Here is a 22,304-nt window from a genome sequence, read left to right on the forward strand (position 1 = left end):
ACCCACCCCAGCCTGCCGGTGCACTCACTGCAGCCACTTCTCCTCTCCTAGTGGGATAGCATCCCAGAGAAGGATCCTGAGAAACAAGTAGCATGAGGGTTTGAAACTATCGGCTGGTATTTGCAGTCTGTGCGATGCCTGCTCTTGGTATTTTTGGGAAAGGTCGTGGTGGATCCAAATTACTACATGTGATTTTATGGTGATGGAAACTTCACAGGTCCCTAAGGACTGTATTGTACCTATTTGCTCTGCATAATACTTATATGGAGATCTCAGTTGCATTGGCAGTTCAGACATAAGGCCTTTTCTGGTTTTTCGTCTAATACTAAAGAGATACAAGAAAGAAAAGCTACCCAAGTGACATCCAAAGCTTAAGCATAAAGGCAGAAAGATTTGATAGTGTGATGTTTGGATTTTATCCATTTTCTATAGGTTGGGCTGCCTTATATCAAGCACATCTTTAGGGGAAATAATATTTTGGTTTTCATCTCTACTATCCTCAGCCAGTCACTGCACCAGAATGGATTTTTCTTGTGCTTGTGTAAGTGGGAGAGCCCTTCAGGTTTAGATTTGGATACTGTAGTGCTAATATCTCACTTTGATGGTCTTGTGCTAAAATTCAGCATAAACAGAAAGAGGGGAAATCTTTCAAAATGAGTAGTTTTCATGATCACTCCAACTCTTTGGGTAAAGCTTTATGAGAAAGTCTGTCTTCCTATGCTTCTGATAATACTAGAACCGAAATCTGGGAAATGCACGTTGTGATTTTGCAGCTGATTTATAATAAAATTATGGTGATATATCTGATGGCACCACTCTTTTAAACATGTTCCTCGAATATAATCTGATAAAGGAATGAATTTAATTGCTCAGTGGGTTCTGGGTTTGTTTATTATTATTATTGTCTTGTTGGATCAGAGTAGCTGGTCAGAGCTTAGAGTCCTGAAACCTGTTTTAGGAGGATGCAAGCAAAATAGTGGATTTTCTGTTTTACACAACACTGTTTGCAAACACTATACAGAATATTTTACTTCAAGAACAAAGGAGAATCAAACAGTGGTTGTTTTCATGTTTCTCTTGAAACATCCCTGAAGGTGTCTAATGTCAGTACTTTACCACCTTTCTTTCCCATGTGCATCTTTTTCTGGGCAGGATCAAGTGCTTATGTTCTAGGCAAGATTATTTCCTAAAATAAATTAAACAATTGGAAGTGATTATGCTGATCAGCATATGTTTTGTTAATGCAGTATTTGATTGTATGTTGGTGTTTAGTAACCTCAGGCTAAAAGCGAATCTGTAATTATCTCTTCTTTTTAGAAAGGTGCATTTCCATTGATATATCATCTTCCTTTGCCTGAGTCCCTTCTAATTGTCTGCCTCCACAGAGTGAAATTAAAAATAAATGAGTTATTCAATGAAGGCACTTGTTTCTGAGTTCAAGCTTTCAAATGTCAAAGCAGAGAAGAGGGTGGGTTATTTTTCCTTCTGAGGAATAGTCTTCAATAGTCTGTGAGTGAGTTTTTGATGGTTGCAGTATTTTGGAGGCTTATCATATTCTCTGTAATTGAACCAGATGTTGAGTCTTCTTTGGAGGAGAAGGGGCTTCAGAGTCTGTGTAGTGCTGTATCACTCTTATGTCCCAAAAGGTTTTAGGTTAATGTGAAAATGAAATAGTAAGGCAGATGCTGTATGTAATGTTGCTGTAGGTGGCTAATCCCTTTTGGACTGAAACACTTAAAAATGTTCAACTCACAGCTGCATACTACATGTAACAAATGACTGGATGATAAATTGTTGTAGGATTTTTTTGACAGCCAGTCAAATTCCAGCTGTCTGTATGCAGAGTGATGTTTGCTGTTATAATAGTGTTGCCATGATAAAAGTAGTTCTTGACTTCCAGAGGCTGTGGGCTGTAGAGGCAAACTGCACGATTTTGTGGGTGACTTACAGATATGTTTGGAGGAGAAAACACTGAATATGTTTCAGCTAATCAGCTGTGCTGGTTTCTCATTCCTGCATATTTATATATCACTAAAGTATACATATAAACATTGCTTACATGTTAGGGTGAGGTGCTTGGGGGAGTTAGGGGAGCCTGTGCCTTCTCCTTTCTCATACTTTGGTTTCCACTGGAAAGAAGCTCAACTACATTTGTTGGGAGGAACCATAAAGTTCTCCAATCATACTTCTCGTTTCTTAGGCCTTCACATATACCAAAAAGAGTACTGTTCCTCTTGCAGGCACATGTAGAACCAACGCTTTACACCAGTGTTGCAGTGTTGCCACTATTTAAATATAAGAGAACCCAGAATGTGCAAATAGCAAGCGTATTCTCCGTAATCCTTTGTCTCTTGTGTCCTATGCCTCAGTAATTTACTTATCCACAAATTAATAATCCTTGATAAATTTTTCTTTTATGGTCTGGAACCAAGCTTATTTGATTATTTGTTTAAATGTCTAAACCAGATTTTGTGCTGAAGTCATAAGGTAGCATAAAATTAATCATTTTTGGTCTGGCTGCTTATACATTACCTTTAAAATGAAGAATTCCTCTTGTTGCTTTCTTTGCATTTCTACTAATGCAGTGTGATTAATTTTATTTCAGTTTAGCCCATCAGTTTATGGTTAAGTGTGTGATCAGCAAGAATTCAGAATCTGTTAGCACATTTGATCTTGTGAAGTGACTTCCTATTCACGTACTCAGAATTTGTCTTTCTGAGATTGACCATAGAGGTTGGGATGTGGTTTCTGGGCTTTCTTGTGTGTACTTAAAACTAGCAACACTATATTGGTTATTATTATCTAGCCATTGCGGATAATCATAGCCTGTATATAACAAAACCAGAGTTTGTTCTAGTTTGATATAAAATGGTGTAATTTATCAATATATCCAAAACAGAGCAGATAAAGAAAAGTACAGAGTATGTAGGGAGAAGACAAGGCTAGAATAAGATGTACATTTATTTATTTATTTATTTATTTAAGCTTCTTTTCTTACTTGCCAGACAGAAATGCTCTAGAAATGGGGGCTTTTCCAGTCATTGTCATCTGGAAGGAGGAGGTATGTGAGCACAGAATTTTACCATGTAGCCTTTTAGCAGTTCTAAAAACATTCCAGAAACTGTGTTTCGAAATGCAATTTGTTTACCCTTAGACAAAAGTGAACTGGAGGAACCAATTTTTCCTGGTGCTTTTGTATCTTGCTAAGCAATAGAGTAACATCAAAAAACTAAAAAAAAAATAAAATAAAATAAAATAATAATGAAAAAAATTCCTTCAGTTGCTGACAAGGGAGATACTTAGTTGAGGGACTGAAAGCACTTCTGGTTTCTTCAGAGCTTTAGAAGTTTCACTGCAAAACCTCTTGCTCTTTCCAGAGAGTGTAGCTTTGGAACTCTGAATCCCTTCATAAACCCTGTTTCATCCTCACTGCAGAACTGAAATTAGTGTGTACACAGGGTGAATTTCATGAAGTTCAGTCCTTCTAAGGGCCACAATATGTGCTCCCCAATACCACCCTTGGGAAGCCACTTTGTGAGGGCATTGTATTTTCAAGGCACTGAAAGGATGCTAGAGCTGAAGGATCACCATGGTATTGATTGCTCTTAACAATGTATATTTTGATGGGAGAGAGGTAAGGGATGTATTTAAAAAAAATAAACAAACCCAAAATAATCTAAACAAAGCTCTTTTTAGTCACTAAACAGGGACTTATGAGGGCTCCAAAACTATGTTTTTTGGATTTGTTAGTTTCGTATTTCCTCTTAGGGCTATGTAACCTATCCAACATATCATCCACAGCAAGGCTTCAGTTAGCTTTTTGTGTATCACATGATATTTGGATTTATATTTATCATTTTGCTAGATTAATTTTGGTGGATGTATTTATTTAACTATATTATGCTTGCAAGAGGGCCCCCTGGTACATTAGACTTGTAAATGTTATCAGGTAAAGTAACTACAAGTAATTAATATTTTTTAAGACTAATGGCATCAAAATGCAAATAGGCAACAGAAAACCAGCTGTAAACTCCACTACTCAACTTTCTTTCAGTGTGCTATAAACTTGCCATTTGCATCACTGTTTTTAGGGAAACAAGCCAACACAGGAATAAAGGGTCACAAAAGTAAAGTTTATCCTGCTCTTGATAGGATAATTTTGACAGTCTTGAATTTTTGAGACCAAGTGTTTCATACCAGCTGTACCCATATTGACAAGTGATAGAAGTTTAATTGAAGCCTATCTGTCTGGGGCTGACTTTTAGCTAACCAGTTAGAGCTTCAGAGTGGATGATTTTAGGAATTTGGTTGCAAAAATCATGGTTACCACTAACAGCCTGAGTTGTACCTTATGCTTCTGACTTTAAGAAAAAAACAATTTCATATTACCATTAGAATATTAGCATTATTTGAACTCAAGAATTATTGACATTAATGAGTTCATTTCAAGGATGTGGAAGGTTAGATATTCTGATAACATAGAATAGTTGTGTCAGGATATCTTTAGCTCTTCTTCAGTTCTTCCACGTGTGAACCTCTGAACTGTATTATACTAAAACAAGACAGCAGTGTTGTCTTGGAGTATGTCTGCACAATTTGTAATAGAGGAATAAGTACAGGCTGGATCGCATTTTGGTGATGCGCAACATGAGTACCTTTAATATTAAAACCAAAGAAAGTGGGTCATGCTAGCTGAATGTGGTGAATTTTTCTCAGTAATTCAGGGATTTAATGGAGAGCACTGAGCTCACAGCACTTTGCTCTGAAAATCCAACATTCTCAGAAATACTAACTGATCCAAAGGATTACTAGTACCCTTTGCTTGGAGGTAACCAGCCACACCTGGCATTCCTCACTTCCTGCTTACAACTCTGAAAGCCTTCAAACCCCAGTGTTAAGGATGGCTTACCTTCCAGACCCGTATCATGTACCTTGGCAAACATTTATCTGTCTTAAAAAGAGAAACCCTAACTGAAAATGATTGGACAACTTCACTGGAAGCCATCAAGTATCATCCTGTTTTGTGCAAAGTCAATGAAAGAAGATGGGTGAGTCCAATATTTGTTAGGCTTACACACTTCGTACATAAAGTTCAGAGCATCACTCTTACGTATTCGTAAGGTTATTATGGAGCTTTCAGTATTTCCTAGTAGAAGGCTGATCAAATGTTGCTTCCCTGGAACTGCTTTTTAAGTGTGTTGTCATATACCCTTTGACAACAGTATTATAACATGCATTGTACATATGCTTTTCGTTCTGAACAACTTACTAGTTCAAACCTAGAATTATCAGAACTAGAGGCTTCATGTTACTCCTAGGCAGCAGTGAATCGCTTCTTTACTTCCTTCAGCACATATATGGTAGGTTATCTTTGCTTGATAAAATTTTCTCAACTTCTTCATACATCTTTTATAGATTAAGCATTTAGAAAATGGCTAACTTGAAATATTCTGCAGCTTTGTACTACTTCCTATGGATCTAAATTTTGTACTTCAAAAGTACTTCTGATGGTAATTTTCTAATTTATTTTTCTAAAATACCAGCATTTTTGCAGAAAGAAAAAAGGAAAGCTCTAGAAAGATAAATTCGATTAGAAGTCAAAAGCAGTTCTCAGGTTTACACAAGAAATTGGGGTCTGGAAAGGGGAAGTCAGTGTACCAACTGCATGTTGCACGGGGTTTGTTTGCTGGGTATTTTTTAGGGGGGATGGGTTTGTTTGCTTTTTTCCCCTTATCTCTTATGACGAAGAAAGATTTACAGGATATGGGAGTGCTTTGAGGGTCTCTTTACTCTTTTGTCTCCAATGCGTGAGCATGCCCTTATATGAATAACAATAACTCATCTTTAGCTATAAAAACAAAAACAAACAAACAAAACTTATTTAGTGGTCCATTTAACATCTGTGAGCTTCTTGCTAAACCACCATAGCAGGACACTGCTGGAAAGAGAAATGTTAAGCATGAATTGTTTGACATATTTTGATTAATGTTTGTCAAGAACTAAATTTGTGGTTTTCTCACACTATTTAGGAAAACAGCTTCATTTATCACAGTAAAGTTTCAATATTTGCATTGTATATACTGAACATTTTATTTACTTGTGTCATATTGTAAGTGTTCTGTAATAATGCAAACATATAAGCAGGTATGCATTTATTTGTTTGTTTGTTTGTTTTCTGTTTTTATAGACAATTCCATTGGGGCTTGGAGATGGACAGCTCTTTATCTGGACTGATGGCTTGAAAAGGAAGGACTGGCATGATTATGAAAGCATTCAAAAAGATGCTATGCGTTCAGGTATACATAAATTCAGAGCAAATTTAAGTGGTTTATTCATTCTTTCTCCATATGGTTCTTTATTCTTTTAAGTCAGCTAAAAAAGCATTCCTAACAGCCTTTCTTTGATTGCAGCATGTCACAAGGACATAATGTCCTGAACTGAGGGGTCAGACCAACCACAGATACTTTATCTCTGAATATAGGCAAGTGAAAATAAAAAGAATGTGTTTCATGCTAATAGCTATGTCATGATTTTACTAGGAAATGGGCAAAAATATTATTATAACACTATTTTTAATGTTCAAATCAGTTGTTATACTGTGACCAAATATAAGCAAAAGTGTCAGTTTCCAAAGGGATGTATGTCACAGCTGAAGTTGAGTTGTCCTTAAATCACTGAATAAAACCTGAATCCAGTCCCTATAACTGCCAAGAACATCCAAGAGCATCCAAGGTTATGTTAGAATGAAATTTTGACCCTTTTCACCATTACCGAGCCCAAATCCTTTAGTTTTGCTGAAGCTACTTCACTTCATTCTGACAGTCTAAAATTATTTGAAAATGAAAGCAAATTCTATTTGTAGATACACTGAAGGGCACTTTGTTACAGCAAGTAATGTAATTTTAACGTACCTTCATGCGCTGTATGCCATATGTGCAAAGAAAGGTTTATGTTCTTCTTTCTGTCATCAGAACATGTTCAGATTTGAATTTTTCTTTTATAATATAATTTACAATTATTCAACGTGAGATGAATTAAATTAAAAGGAAAGAAAGGAAGCAGCAGCTGAATTGCACCTTAATCAGTGTCTGAAAGTCATTATTTTACAAAGGCCAATCTACTATTCTAAAATAAATTATGCTGTCTTGATCCCACTGTCAGAAGACAGCCAACGCCGCCCCCAAAATGCCTCTATAACTGAATCCAGTTGACAGATTCATACGACTTAGTAAGTATTTGATTTTGCAGTAGCCTGAACCAGTAAAATATTGCAAGTATAGGTTAATTTTATAAACCATTTTTCTCTTTCTCTTGAATCTCTTTGATCACTGTCGTGATTTAAGCCCAGCCGATAATTCAGAACATTGGTGTGTTATCAGTGTTGTTCTCCGGCTAAAGTCAAAAACACAGCACTGTACCAGCTACTGAGGAGAAAAAATGGCTGCTACAGCTGGACATCAGTAACTAAAATATTATCCTTCCTTCCTACATGATCTTAGGAGGAAAAAATGTGGGAAGGGGATTAAGTTATTGTCAGATCAATATTAATTGTGTTCCAAACTGCTAAGTGTAAAATGACAAATATCTAAGACAGAATATACAGAATATACAAAATAGAAGCAGCATGTCTGTATAAGCATGCACATATGTAACGAATATCAGAATACACCTTTTTGAGGGATGTGCACTGATGCTTTGGCAATGTACTTTTGATTCCTGCTGTGTAGATCCCATATATTTTGGAAAATAAACAATACTACTTATGATTATCTGATGGATAGCTGTAGCACTGGCAACGTAATGCAAGCCACTGCGTGGAGTGGACTAAGAAATGAGTAAAATGTTATTCCATTATTATATTATACATTAATTACATTAATATTATATCCCAGTCCTACTCTTTACATTATAACTATACAAGAATGCCCTAGTGATTTTTTTTTTTCCTTCCAGTAAACTTCTATTTTTGGTAATAACAATAATACCTAAAATATTCAGACTTGTTTATATTTTCATTGGCTTCCTGGTGATAGTGTTTGCTGAGTTTTAGCATTTAAGAAATCTTTTTTTAATGATTTCCATGTCATTATTATTAATTAGATTTCCTTTTTTTTCTTTGATGATCACAACACAGTAATGCAAATGCAAAGCTGAAGTATCTCAGTGCTCACTTTTGGAACATACTATATAATTTCTGTCCTGAATAACAAAGCAAAATATAGCTGAAAACAACTTCTAGTTAAAAATCAATCAAGACATTAAATAACACCAATGAAAGGGCTTTTTGGGGCATTTCAGGAAAGGCAGTCAATGCTTATTATACAGAAAAGTAGTGAAGACTTTCTCAAATTCAGTATAGGTTTAATTGTAAAGTTTACAATATATAAGAACTGGGCAAAAGAATTTCATATATCTAATTATGAAGAGGTGCTAGCTTCTTCATGGCTATTTCTTCTGTTTCAAGACCAAATATTTTGACCCCCTTTTATTCCACCAAATTAAAACCAATATTCCTGAATTTGTGGTCTCTCCTCAATGGAAATCATTGATTGGTTTAAAGCTAAAGAGAAAAGCCATTTGTTGGAGCATCTGAGGCTCAAGTGTATGCTCATAGTGTTTCTACCATTAGTTCACATTCTGTAAGCATGGAATGGTACTTGAGAAGGAAGGAAATGAATAAAAGAGTGGCAAGGCTTTGCATTTAGCCAAAACATAATTGATATTCAAAGACTCTTGCAGAGACAGAGGCTTCAGTAACTGGTACTACTTGTTCAACTTCTAACTTAGATGGAATTAGCTCATGGTATAGATCCTTCTAAGGTCGGTTTCCTTCAGCTGGATTTGCTGAAGTCCTTTTGAGAGGAAGACAGCTTTGTGGTCTTCCCACCTGAGAAGACAAGGGATGGTACAGATGCAATCACACTGCAGCTATTGCTTGTTGGCACTGCTCTGTCAGTGATGGTCTAAATCTGCCTAGTGTGTCCACTTGTGCTGCGCGTAGTTTTATTTAACATTCCTTTATAGCTTACAGTCCCACTCTCTAGGATGTCAGTTTTACAGCAGAAGACACATTAACTAGTTGCTACACATGTAATCTGAAGACTTGTGATACGTATTCATAGTGGGTATTTCTTGGGATGACGTGCTTACTTTTGGAAAATACATATTTTGTTTGTTAAGAGTAAGAGAAGCAAATCTGAAGCTCTTTCACATAGCAAAGTCCAGGCAAGCCTCTTCAAGTGTGCATAAGATTACATCTAGATGTGGACATCAGATCATCTTTTTTCAGTGGCCTTGTAGATTGTTACTCTGTTCTCAACACAGAAGCAATGTACTCTTAGGTGAGATATATTTATATATGTATGTATTTGTGTGTGTATATATATATTTATATATTTGAATGCTAATGACATTGGAGAAAGAAATAAACTCGTCAATGAGGTACACCAGTGTAAGATATCACAGGTGGTATGGCCTGTAATTAAGGCAGCAGCCTGGAAGTCTATAAATTTAATTTCCACAGGTATTTAATTTTCTCTGTGACTCGATTTTTTGGGAAGAGGACACTTTCAGGCTCTGTTAAGAATGGTGTAGGATATTGTTTCATACTGGTGGAGAAAATGCAAAGCAATCTTTGGAGTCATAATTCCCTGACAGCTGATTTGTCCAACATCATATTTTTTCTGGACCCTAGTAAAAATCTGTAAATTATCATGTGATGTGGGACTGCACTGCTATTAGTTTTGCTTATCACAGCATGGCCCAGTGGACTACACGCAGGTTTTTCTGAGATACTGCCATGACCTTACTGATGCTGTTGCCCAGATGCACAAGACAGCAATTGTCTCCTACACCTATGCCCAGCTGTATCTTGTGTAACAGAATGCCTGCTTTATAGCCACCGCTGAAAGGAAGTTATCATCCACTCTGCCTGGATTTTCTTCTCTGACTTCAAACCATATGTCATTTTGATTTAGAAAAGCAAACAAACAAAACCGAAACGACCCAACTCTACACTCAACAACTTGCAGTTAAAAATTCCCCACTGACAGATCTGCAGGTAGAGGTTAATTGTGTATTTTTGTATACTATCATGTTTACTGTTGTTTTTTTAATATTTGTTAGGAAAAGTACCAGAACTATTTGTCTAATACAAATTAATTCACTATTTTACATGCAGCTTATTTCTTTTTCACCAAGACTTGAATGCAGTTTCAATATTTTCAATCTCTATGAGTGAAAATAAGATTTTCAAAAGAGCTCTAAGAATTTTATTTGGTTGATTTTGATACAAGAATGCAAGAAGCCAATAAAGGGAATGTGCTGTTGGGTTGCAAAAGTACTAATAGCTATACTGAAGGTAGAATAGGGAAGATAGCCAATTAGTTGCCAGCTACCCAAGCCCTGATTTCCTCAAAGGCAGAAAGGAGACCTTAATGATTTATATTAAATACACTGCTCATCAGTACAGAATAGACACAGTGAATGAAAGTTATTTAATTCAGCTAATGCAATTACTTACATTTTTCTCTGAATATTTTTCTGTCATAACCTCAAAGCCAAATGCAGGAAAAGGAATGCAAAAGTTTACCTTAAAAAAACCATGTGATTCCCAACTAAACAGTTGGGATAGGTACTTCAGGAAGAAAAAAGAAAAAAAAGAGGTTTAATTGTTTAAATTTTCTGAAGTAAGCCATTAAGTCGAGCAGATATTACGATGGAGCAGGAGGGAACAGAATAAGCTAATCAGAGAAACTGACTTTATTGGAGCTGATATGTCATGCCATCTTTTGACAAGAAATCAGCATTTAAAATAAGAACTGTTTCTATTAATTTAGTTTCCTCTGGGAATTCAACTGATGACATGCTCTGATGAAGAATATGCTTAATTTGCATTAAAAAATATGAGAACTACAAACAAATGCAAATCTTACATCTGCCAATTTTTGTTTGTGTAAGTAGTAAACAATGTCATATCTATATCAGAAGAGCATTCTTGAATTTCAGTTCATAGTTGTGAGTGCAAGATTTTGTAGTAAAATATGAATGCAGATTGTGTAGTAATAACTCGGGTAGCTACTGGTATGCTTATTTGTCCAGCTACAGCAATGCTGTATCAGGGCAGTGTGAATCTGCCTATGTTTTTTGATAGAGAACCTGAACTCTGAAGCTCCTGATACTACTATTTATCAGCTACTGACTTAGCAATTTCCTCAGAGGTTACATCAGAGGTTTCCCTACTTCCCTTTGGTTGTCTGGTGAGGACTCTGAGGACATATCTATCAAGATGTTCATTTCAGGAGCATGGCAACTGCTGTGGCACCTGTGGCCACTGATTTTCCAGACTTTCTGTTCAGAACTAGGATTTTGAGATCTCTGAATGCTCCTTTGAGGGATGAGATTCACAGGAGAGAGCCATGAAGGCCTAAGGTAGTAATTCAGAAGTACCCATGAGAAGAAATTCTGTCGAATCCACCTCTGTCTTTATGTCCTGGGTGGTAAGACTAAAAGTCCTAGAAAATCTGTCAATGTCATTGTTACTCCATTTCTGAAAGTTATTGTATCTATTTTCCTCAAGAAATTCTCAGATGTATGTGCTCATCAATTACAAGTAATAGCAGTAATGAGGAATTACAGCCCTTCTCAGATAAGAGGAAGGATTCAAATGTATAATTCTTGGGCTTTTAAGAAGTACAGATTGAATGTTTATATATAAATATGGCACCATTTCTAATCACGAAAAGCTATTTCTAACTACAAGTGATACCATTCTCATTGTAAAATACTGCAGTGGGGGAACTGGAGGAATAGAAAAATGGAAACTTTCCAGCTGAGCAGACCTGACTGAAAACAAAAAGTAAGCTTTAATTTCTGAAAAATGTTTTATCAATTCTATTAATAAAATTAATAGCCTATAAACTGATGTAGAAAGATTGCCTACTGCAAGTTCTGTAGAGTTTTTTTGATTATTTGTTTCTTTTCAATTTCTGTTCTTTAAATACTTTTTGGAGATATTTTTAGCATCTTGCATATGTATGCCAAAATGAGGGATATTGAAAATGCAGTGTAATTGAAAGCAAATTTCTGAGAGAACAGGCGAGGAGTTGTGTTTATAGCACTAAATATAAGCTTATAAAAACTTTTGTCTTCAAAATAAATTGGTTAAGGAATGTACCGTATCACCCAATGGTTATCCCAGCAGCTTTAGAGTCATTAGCAGAGTCTTTGTTATTCCTATTTGTATATTTAAGTAGCATGGTCAAACCTTGTGTGGACAGAAGGAATTTCCTATATTCAGTATAGTCTTTGCCATTCTGCTTCTTCAAAATGTTATCTTGACCAGGAGAAGGGGATTTTAAAGATCTTGACCTTTACATGCCTCAGTGCAGGCATTTCATAAAGATTAGTTCTATAAACAGGCAGTATGTTCTATAGTTCTACAAACAAATATTCATACAGATTAGTTCTATAAACAAACTAAACAGACACTGAAAAAGAAATTAACTGTATATGTGTGTGATGAAAATGGAAATAGAATGAAACTCCATCTTGGGGTGGAATGTTAAAAGGAGGAAAAAGAATCAAGAGTGCTCTTGTACAGCAATAAAAAGTAGGGACCACCTGAGATTTGACTTCTCTGTGACCTAAAGAAATTGTGCAAAGGTGATTTCTTTTTTAACCCGTAACTTCTGTTCAAGAAATTTTGAGAATAAAGCGGAGTGGAATAATTCCTGCAAACTGGCATGGTTAATCCTTATCATTTTGAACAGTGCCCACTCTTAAATTCAGAAGAACTTGTCAAAGCAATGCCTAGTCTCAAAGTGCCTCTGGAAGATATGAGGCAGCATCATACAGATAGTAGCATTAAATTTATTTCCCTATTAGTTACGAAAAAATTAGCTCTGTGATACCTATACAGCTAAATGTAATAAAAGTTGTGCAGGGAAAGAAGCACATATTAAAATATTGATTTACCTATCCCATATGTCAGATGGGATTATATATACTGGGAATTGTGTCATCATCATATATTAAACAAATTTGCTAACTTTAATTTAAGCCTCTGAACTTGCAATTCCTGTAGAAAGAATTTAAGAACTTGCAATATAATTGGAACTGTAGTGGTAGCCAAGGTCTCAGTAAACAATCATAGCTTAGTTGTTCATAGCATTAATCATGAATATGCTTCATTGAGTTTACAGTGTATTTTCTTGTAAAAGGAGAAAATGTTCATCAGTTTATCTTAATGCAAGTCTGACATGACTAAAAAAATTCAAAAATGTAATGTTAATCATTGCTTGTCAAGGAGAAGGCATGTAAAGGATATGTAATATGAAAGATAATTACAGTCTACTGCAGTTACATAAAGTATTTAACATATTAAACCACAATTACCCCGTAAATATAAAGTTCTTTAGACTGTGGTCTGATTCTACCACTCTTACTCAGGCTTAATGGTCTGAACGTCATACTGAAAACAGTGAGAGCAGTTTGGAGCCAGGTGCCAAATACAAATAAGCGTATTATACTCTCAGATATTGATTGGTAAAGAGATTTTTCAATGATGACTTCTCCAGAAGTTTAAAGCCTAGTATCTAGAAAATACGTGTTGGTTGGTTTTTTTCACAAGTGCATAAGTTTTCCCCTGGCTGACTACAAATGTCAGATTGTGGAATGGCATTTTACAGAATTACTTAAGTGGTAATTTTGGGTTAGTAAGCACCCCCACTCAGTTGCAACTTACAAACAAATTTACACTGCTCAGAAGAAGCCAGGAAGTGTAAGGCTATGGCTGTAATAGCATTTGTCTCTGTCAGAAAACTGTTCACATGCTAGAACTAATTCTTGCCACTTAAATCTCTTTGTAAAAAGGAGTTTGTGTGGGTGTAAGTCACAGTCAAGCTTTCTTTTTAATGCACAAATGACTCTGTGGTGTCAGTACTCACAGCAAAGATTTGAGGCCCTACTTGTGGTTGAAGTTACCCAAGTTCTTTCCCTGTTCTTCCCTGTCTGCCACCCACCTTTGAAAACTCATCAGTGATACCACCTAAGTCTAATTGGTAACCTAATATTTAAGGACTACCAGAGAGGCCGAGGAAGGGGAAACAGAGGTCATAATACATCCCTTTGATTTACTAATTAGAGCACTGAAAGTGATCTTCAGTGTGTCCTTCTGTACTGGGCACTGGTATGTTGAGTTTTACCATGACAGTAAGAAAGAAAATTATAATTTCAGTATCAGCAAAAATGGTCATCAGAAAGAGAAAGATTTAGTGATTCTCTAAAAATTATTCCATCTAGGTAGTCTTCTGAAACCTGTGGCTCATTTGCAGGGAGAGTTTGAAATGAAGGAAGAGCTGAGAGACTTTCAGGCTAGACCTGTCCATGTGGAAGGAGGAGGACAGCATTATAGACCATCTAGATTGAGTCAGTTGTCTGTTGTGATAGGTGTAAAAATTACCAAGTTTGTCAGTTTAGAGCAATTAGTGCTTGACTCACTTGCACAAAGAAACATTGTTTTCTTTTGTATGCCAGTTTTGAAGTGTTGCTTTTTTTTTTTTTGCTATGAAAATTCCAATTCAAAGAAGAAGAGGGAAATGAATCCTAACAAAACTGTGGCAAAAGAGCTGGAACAAGTACTTGGCAGCAATTATAGCATGTCAAGACCATATTCTTCAATTCAGAAGCAAAGACAAAAGAGGATTTTTCCTTACTATTTTTGTGTCATATTTTTAAGTTTAAAACATGGAATAAGCTTCTGCCAATGAGCTATAAAGACTATTTCTTTTAAAGATTTAATTAAGACAGTCCTTTAACCTGAATCCAAGTCAAATGACCCATAAGAGGAACTTCAGTTTTAAAGATTAGCCAAGCAATTGACCAAGGCTCTTTAGGGGGCCTAATTGCATAATACTTGAGGGAATTTGCTATCAGCATAGTATACCAGTGTCACATGTTACCCGCACACTAGTCAGTAATCTTGCATGTTACATATGTGGAATAATTATGATGATAATCATAAGCACTCCATTCCAAAGAAATTAGAAATCTCTTTACACTTGAAAATTCACCAGTTGCCTTCCTTAGCATTACAACTATAAAGATTCTTCAAAGATGGTATATAATGTATTGTTGTATGATACTAGCTGTGTGCTTCTATTTGACTAGATATTGTAAACTTTTTTCATTTATAGAAAATGCGGTTTAGAAGATTACATAGTTACATTCGTCAACACAAATTTGGAATATTTTTTAGCCTTTTGCCCTTCAAAAGGCCAACAAGATATTTGGATTTAACAATCATTCCTTATTAAAACCCAATGAACTGTGCCTACTTTCATGTCACAGCTTTTTTCTTCTGAGTGTATGAATTAACTCCACAAGTGAATGTCTAGTATAGTTATCTCAATAAAGGTTATGACTGAAATATGTGGAAACTGACTTTCTTTTCTTTTCTGTTTTCATTAAACAAGGCTGACAGAGAAAAATCATTGGACTGGTGGAACAATTTGTCTGACATCTAGTCAATATATGTGAAAAGGCAGAGATATATGATTGTTTTGCTATAATTTGCCTTATAGATACTAGCTCATCAAATGATGTGGTGGTGTGATATCTGGGAGAATCCGTCCTCCTTCTAACAAAGGAAAGTAAAAAAATCCCCACATTTCTGAGAGTGGCATTTTGTTCTGCCAACATGCATCAAAGTTCTGCTGTCTACAAGCTGGAAACAAACTTCTTTTAGGCAATCTTAAAAGTCCTGCAAGTCATGTTGGAATGTGAATAGCAAGACTTGCCAGGAAATTCAATGGAAAAACAAATAAACAAACAAATTGATTATATATATATATATAATATATATATATATAAATTGCATTATCAGTGTTCTTAGTTCATGGAGATGGTCTTGCTTTTGGTATTCCTTAGTTAATTTACTCTTAAAAGAGGTTTATATTTTTTACATTTTTAAATGATACTTAAATTAATTTCAGGTTACCCTGACTATTACGTCTATTTTATATGCTAATTAATTGGGTGTCATGTAGGTGTTCTGTAAACTTTGGTCAATGTATATGAGGCTATTGATACTTCTGGTTGCTCGTTTGTAAGGCAACTTACTTACAAAAGGCGAGACTGATCCTGAAGCCCTGATCGTGAAGCGCACAGTACTGGTGTGTAGATCAGGGAAAGAATAGTCTCCAGAGGGCAAGTTGCAGACACTAAAAGGATGCTGATTCTTTTGTCCTCCCAGCACTGATGGTTCCCCTGTGAACTGCTTTCCTGCTCTTTAGGGGAAAGGATATTTTTGTTACTGAAAACTTCAAGTCACTCTTGAGAGAATTTTGGGTTAGAGATTAATCCAATTTTGATATTGTCACATGAAAATTAAAAGAAGCCTGAACTAAATAACATATTAGTTTATTGGGGGGTTTTATATATTTTGTTCCCAGCTTTTGCTAATGCAGTTATACTGGGAAGAAATCCAAACTTCACATGCTTGAGAAAGAAGAGTGAAAAATGTGAGCTGTTAATGTTCTAGAGAGCTAACATTTTATTAATCAGTAAGTTAAGCAAGTTACTAACATACTGTCCTTTCAGCATGGTATTTACACCTGACTTATACAACCATCTAAGTTTTTTAAAGTTCGCATTAAACTGTGATACAGACCATGTTTTCATCTGTTTTGGGTTCTTTTCTGAGAAATCTGAAGTTTTACATGGAAGTTAGGAAACCCTGAGGATTTCTTGGCAATGTCATATACTCAAGTAACATTTTTTTAATTTAATGTCTCTTTTATTTAGTGGATAAGAATTACACATATTAAAAATGCTAATAAAAGTACTGATAAAACAATAGATTCTTGGCTACAGTTTTGGCCAGGTGGTGTAGTTCAGTTCAGACCTTTCATCTGAGGGAAGCTTAAGAACTAAGTTCTGGAACTGCATCCCTGTTTTGAAAAGGTCCTTTGATGCTAATCCTTGAGGTAGCTGTCTCTCTAGATGCCTGGATGAGCAGTTTGTTTTCAAGTATTTCTTGGTCAACTGATACAAACAAAATGGAAAAGAGAGAAGAAAAGGAATTGATTGGAAGATTCCTCTTTGCTTAGTGTAAAATGTGAATGTACTTTGTAGGGATGTTTTTTATATTCATCTATTTGTTTTTAGCAACCGCTCTTAAAGGCATTTTGAAGGATTCTTTCAATAAGCTTAAGTGTATTCCATGCATTTTCACAGGCCATCATCTGGATAACAAATTTACTGTAAAGGAAGTGAGTTCATTGCTAGTGATTTATGTCAGTGACAACTGACAAAAAGTGAAAATTTTCTATCTGTGATAAAATGAGGAAGTCTAGTTTTGGTTCACAAACAGGATTTTCAACTTGGATGCCTATTCTTTCATCATCTTAATTAAGTTTTGTTTTTTATATAAGATTTTGAAAAAGAGAGCCTGTAATTTTAGCAGTTTCCTTTTCAAAATGTATTTTTTATTTGCTTCAACTCAGACATCAACAAAATGAAAAACCGTTTCATTTGGCTGAATACAAACACCAGTTTTTGGCAAATTAACTTTTTCCAAAAAGTTCCAAATGAGTATATGCGGATTCCTGCTGATGTGTAAGTGTGGCTCTGGAGTAAGTATTTAGTTGTGTTCTGTAAGTGATGAGTTGTCCTTTTAAATAGAAAATGTTTCAAACTAACTCACTGAAAATCTGTTCAATTCGTGGCTGAAGATTTTTTGAGTCTCCACATATGCCTCTGCTTGATTCCACAGCATATATTGACAGGAAATTTCGGTTGGCTTTTTGTATCACGGATATGAAAAAAGGCTGGCATTAATTTGACACTTGTCATTGAGAGAGAGGGTGAATCAATGGCAAGTGAGGAAGAGGGCTGTGCAGAGCTATGCTCATAGCGGGGAAGCATTAAGTGTAGTTCTCCTTACCACAGGAATCTCCTTAACATAGGAAAATCTTTTATCATTTCAAAGATAGAATGTGTTCTAAACCACAAAATGAATGATAAAAAGCAATATTAATGATTGCAGCATTAGTAGTATGTTATAAGAAAGCCAGTCACTGGGAAGTGTGGTAGCAGTGAGTATACGCAGCATCAAAAGCAGTTTTCAGAAGAGTAGTGTGTCTGATTTGGCAAATAAAAACACAAAAAGGAGAAGGGTGTTGAGGTTCAAAGTGCTACTTTAGGTGTGGTAGAAAAAAAAATTTATAATGTTTTAATTAAAGTGGAAGGACTTAGGTAGACCAGTCTCAAGAACGTGACATAACTGGAGTTTCAGTTGTTCATCTGTCATTACTGCTCTTTGCTGTATCTTTTAATGTCACTACAGTTCCATAGGCTTATATTGTTTTTCTCAAGGATAATAATAGTATTTCTGAATGTGTGGAGGTGAGGGTGGCTGTGTTTTTATTAAATCAGATCATTATTTTCATGCTTAGCTCCAGTTTCATATTAATTATCATCTCAGAAATATGGCGCTACATTATATAATATATAGACCAGAGTGGACCTGAGAAAGCAAGAAAACACATATATACTACCTGAGGAAGGTACCTTCTTGGCCCTGGGTGTGCGAACTCTGCTTGCTTATAGGCACTCTTCTCAGCTTTACAGTAGGAAGAAGGATGGCCTTGTCACTGAATCACCATGTGGGGAATCAGGTGACATAGTTTGTTCCTGGGTCTGTCTCAGGCTTTCACTGTGAATATTTGCTATCTTCATATGTAAGAATGGATATATTTAATTTTTTTTCATCTGTTAGGGGTCTTACAAGCTAAATCTAAATTTACTGGGAGCTGTGACAGCTCATATATTCTTTCTCTGTAGGATACACATCATGAAGCAGTGCTTCCAGTGCAAGAGTGACTGTGCTGTTGCATAATGTTGAATCATACATAGCTAAATTGATTTTTACAGGTTATTCCATCTTTGTTGTGCAACAGCCAGAAAGCCAGCTTCTAGAGCTAGTTTAGGTTGAATTCATTAAAAAAAAAAAGAAGAGAGAATTAAAGAACTGTTATTAATAGGCTGATTCCATGAACATCCCCTTTGTTTTCCTGTGATGGTATGCAGTAATTGGTCCATGGTTATATTACATTTTAGAATGAAGGAAAAAAAAAAAAAAGAAGGGGAGGAAAAAGTGTTGTGTTCTTACAGCTGTTAGAACCCCATCATTTTGTATTTCTGGGCTTTCTAAAACTGTACCTATGCAGCTGTAATTTTACATAAACTTTGTGGAGCTGTTTTGTTCCTGTGTATACCATGTTAGTAACACTGTGAGCTCTTTCAAGAGATCAGCTTGGACACATGCATTAATTATAGAAGACCCACTGGTTCTAGAGACTATTAGAATGCCATTCTTGATGCTGTTTATGTGAATTAACTTATTTAAGGACTGAAACAAACACCTTAACAGTATTAGATTTTTTTTTTTCAGGTAATCTTCTTCCATAGTAGGTCTTTTTTTTTTTTATCCTAGCAGGTCACTCAGTTACTAAACCAAACTGTGAACCCTTTTTTATGGTTGTGTTCTGTTGCCCACATGCTTGCTCATTCAGCATTTGTCTCTGATTAATGGTCTACAGCCAGCCTGTTCTAATGTTAAATGAAAAAAGCATTCCAGTGGCTGTGGCATTTGGTGATAAGTAGTTAGACTAAATCGAAGATGTACTGTGCATCCCCTGGCTACAGAGTTATGATTAGATTCAGCTCAGCCTGCAGAACACTACTGAGGATATTGCTGCTCTGCTGTGGTGATAGAGCAACTCATATCACAACAGAATGTGTTCCTGCTTATCTTGGATTGTACACTGCTGCATTCTAAATACACTGGACATACTAAATAGTATGATTTTTTTTTTCTTCCTCTTTTTTCTAGACTTATTAAAGTGGGAAGGGGATTAGAATGAGTCTTTCTGCATGGCAAGCCATTGTAGTACTTGCAGCAAGTGATAAAAGCTATAGATTGTTTAAAAGCATTATTTATTTTTGTGAAGCTTTTGTTCAAGCCTTCAGACAACTTACTTTTCAGAACCATATGCAGTCTTTCTTCTGCTGAAACACAATGATGCCACTGTTTAACCTCATGATGTATTTTAAAGCAATCACTTTTCTCCGCACAATGTGTTTGTACTTCATGATGCGTATGTTGGAAATTCAGAGGCTGCATTTTTAATGTTTTGAATGGATAAAAAAGGTGAGGGATACATTACTCTTATTTTCTATAAAGCACGGGCTATATGGTTTAGGAATTTATTACTGATTGAGAAAATGCACATATTTAAGATGTAAAGCACAGTGTCTTAATTTAAAACGACCAAAATGAAATGAGTGATGTAAAAGTTACAATAAGCAGAGTTGGATTGTTCCGACTGTTACCTGCACAGTGCACCTTTTCTACTAGAACACAACTGCCAACAGCAAAGGCCAGGTTGAAATTTGAAGTGATATCTAATACAATGCCTAGATACCTGCAGGAATTAATCTTGAGAGCACTGAGCTTATTTTTAGCTCTTGCAAATCATTGACCTGGCAAACAATATTTTGTTAAAGATAAACAAACAACATATAACAGCTAATTCCTTAAGTATAGCAATAATAATTTTGCAGTCCTCTTTGGATAGGCCAGCTGATTTTTCCCCACTCCTGAATGAAATCCTTCCTTACTTTTGGGAGCTGTGGATTCCTGTGAGGCAGCAAGACCCAGGTCAAGTTGTCGGAGCTTGCTGTGACCTGGTGCTTCTGCTGCCCTGTCTGATGTTATTTTTTCTTGCTGTACTACCCATGCTGCTTCGTTCTTCTGCTCACCACACTGCTGCTGTAATCATCTTTTAGCTGCCCTGACGCACCGTGTGTCTTTTACTAGCAGTTTCTGTTTCTCTGTATAGAAATGCCTCTCAAACATATGTAAAATAAGTACATTTCAGAGGTTCCCATTTGTCCCTCTCATCTCCCCTTCTCTCCAGTAAATGCTTTTCCTGTATCTACCTCCTTCCCAGTATGGGATTTCTTTTTCTTGAGGGGTGGGGAAATGCATCACTGCTTTAAGTATAGATCTCATTTCTGTGTTAGCAAGAGTTTACTTTCATTTTTCTGTCATGTGAATGATAAGTAAACAATATTCTAAAGATCCAACTACAGTACAGTATGAATATACCCTTTTAATTTTTTTAAGGAGCATATTCTTCTCTCTTTGTTTTTGTGGTTTCTTTGAGGATTTTTTTTATGTTCCTGTGGTTTGGTTTGTGGTTTGCTGGGAAAACAAATATTCCATTCTGGATGTGAGCCAGCAGTCAAATAATAAATTTTAAAGTTATATGTTTTTCTCCCTTTTTCTCCAAACCTATTGTTCTTCTATAAAGCCATTCCTGAAGAGAGAAACAATTTAGTTCATATTTCTTTTGCTGACTGTCATGCTACTGTAGCAGCAATACAGAAAGGACAATAACATATCTATCCCACTTACTGAGGACTACACGGTCTTTGAAAGAAATACCTGTATATGCTACTGTCATCTCAAGGTTAATAAAATAGTAGAAATTTTAAAGCTTTCTACCAGAAAATGAGTGAATTTTGAATTGTGTTCTGTAGTAGATTGATATTGAAACAGTCATAAATAATTTTTGCTATATATTTAGAAAGAAATTATTTATTCTTACTTGCAAATGTATTGCTCAGGATATCCTTGACAGGGTTTTTTATTTTTCCCAGTAGCATAAGGTTTGACTATAGCTGTGTCTGTAATGCTAAGGAAAAGCCTTTCCTAATACTGCCTCAGACCTTGACAGAGGTATGAGTTATGTAATAAATAGTTAAAATTATTGTAAATCTTACTGCCTTGGCTGTTACTAGGCAGAGTAGGGGGAAAAAAAAAGTATTTTTGATCCTGTTTCCATTGATGTAAAATCAATTCAGTTTCTTGCCTATAAATTAGGCCTGTGAAGTTGTACAACTAATGGGATACTCTAAGAAGTTTGGGAAAAGTGTAATAGACTTGTGGTAAATTTCAGTTTCTGATACATGTTTTATTGACTCTGGGGAAAAATGTAATTCCAGCAATTTACCTGCAGTTCTCTTATTTCTCATAAAGTTCAAAGAAATTTAAGATTGTGATCAACCTCAACAGATGGCTAAAGTTGCATTGATCATACATGTGGGGCATGCTGTCATTTCTTTCTTGACTATTCATGGATTCTGCAGTTCCCTGGATTGCCTATCCCATTGTTTCACTACTCATACAGTTAGTAAGGTGTTCTTATTAGCTATCTGAAAAACCATAACACATATAC

The 22,304-nt window shown here is 35.6% G+C and overlaps 1 protein-coding gene across 3 annotated transcripts in view; it reads left to right on the forward strand.

The window, feature by feature from the left end:
• The window catches only part of GALNTL6 (polypeptide N-acetylgalactosaminyltransferase like 6), a 463,438-nt gene that overhangs the window by 156,204 nt on the left and 284,930 nt on the right, over positions 1-22,304 (forward strand). For 2 of the 3 annotated variants that reach the window (XM_065665244.1, XM_065665245.1), the window contains 2 exons: positions 3,006-3,061; positions 6,188-6,296. In XM_065665244.1, coding sequence (XP_065521316.1) covers positions 3,023-3,061; positions 6,188-6,296 — 148 coding nt within the window. In that variant the 5' untranslated portion in view covers positions 3,006-3,022. The remainder of the gene's footprint in view (positions 1-3,005; positions 3,062-6,187; positions 6,297-22,304) is intronic. The other variant, XM_065665243.1, reaches the window with a different exon arrangement.

The sequence above is a fragment of the Lathamus discolor genome, chromosome 1 (assembly GCF_037157495.1).
Source record: "Lathamus discolor isolate bLatDis1 chromosome 1, bLatDis1.hap1, whole genome shotgun sequence".
Taxonomy (NCBI): domain Eukaryota; kingdom Metazoa; phylum Chordata; class Aves; order Psittaciformes; family Psittacidae; genus Lathamus; species Lathamus discolor.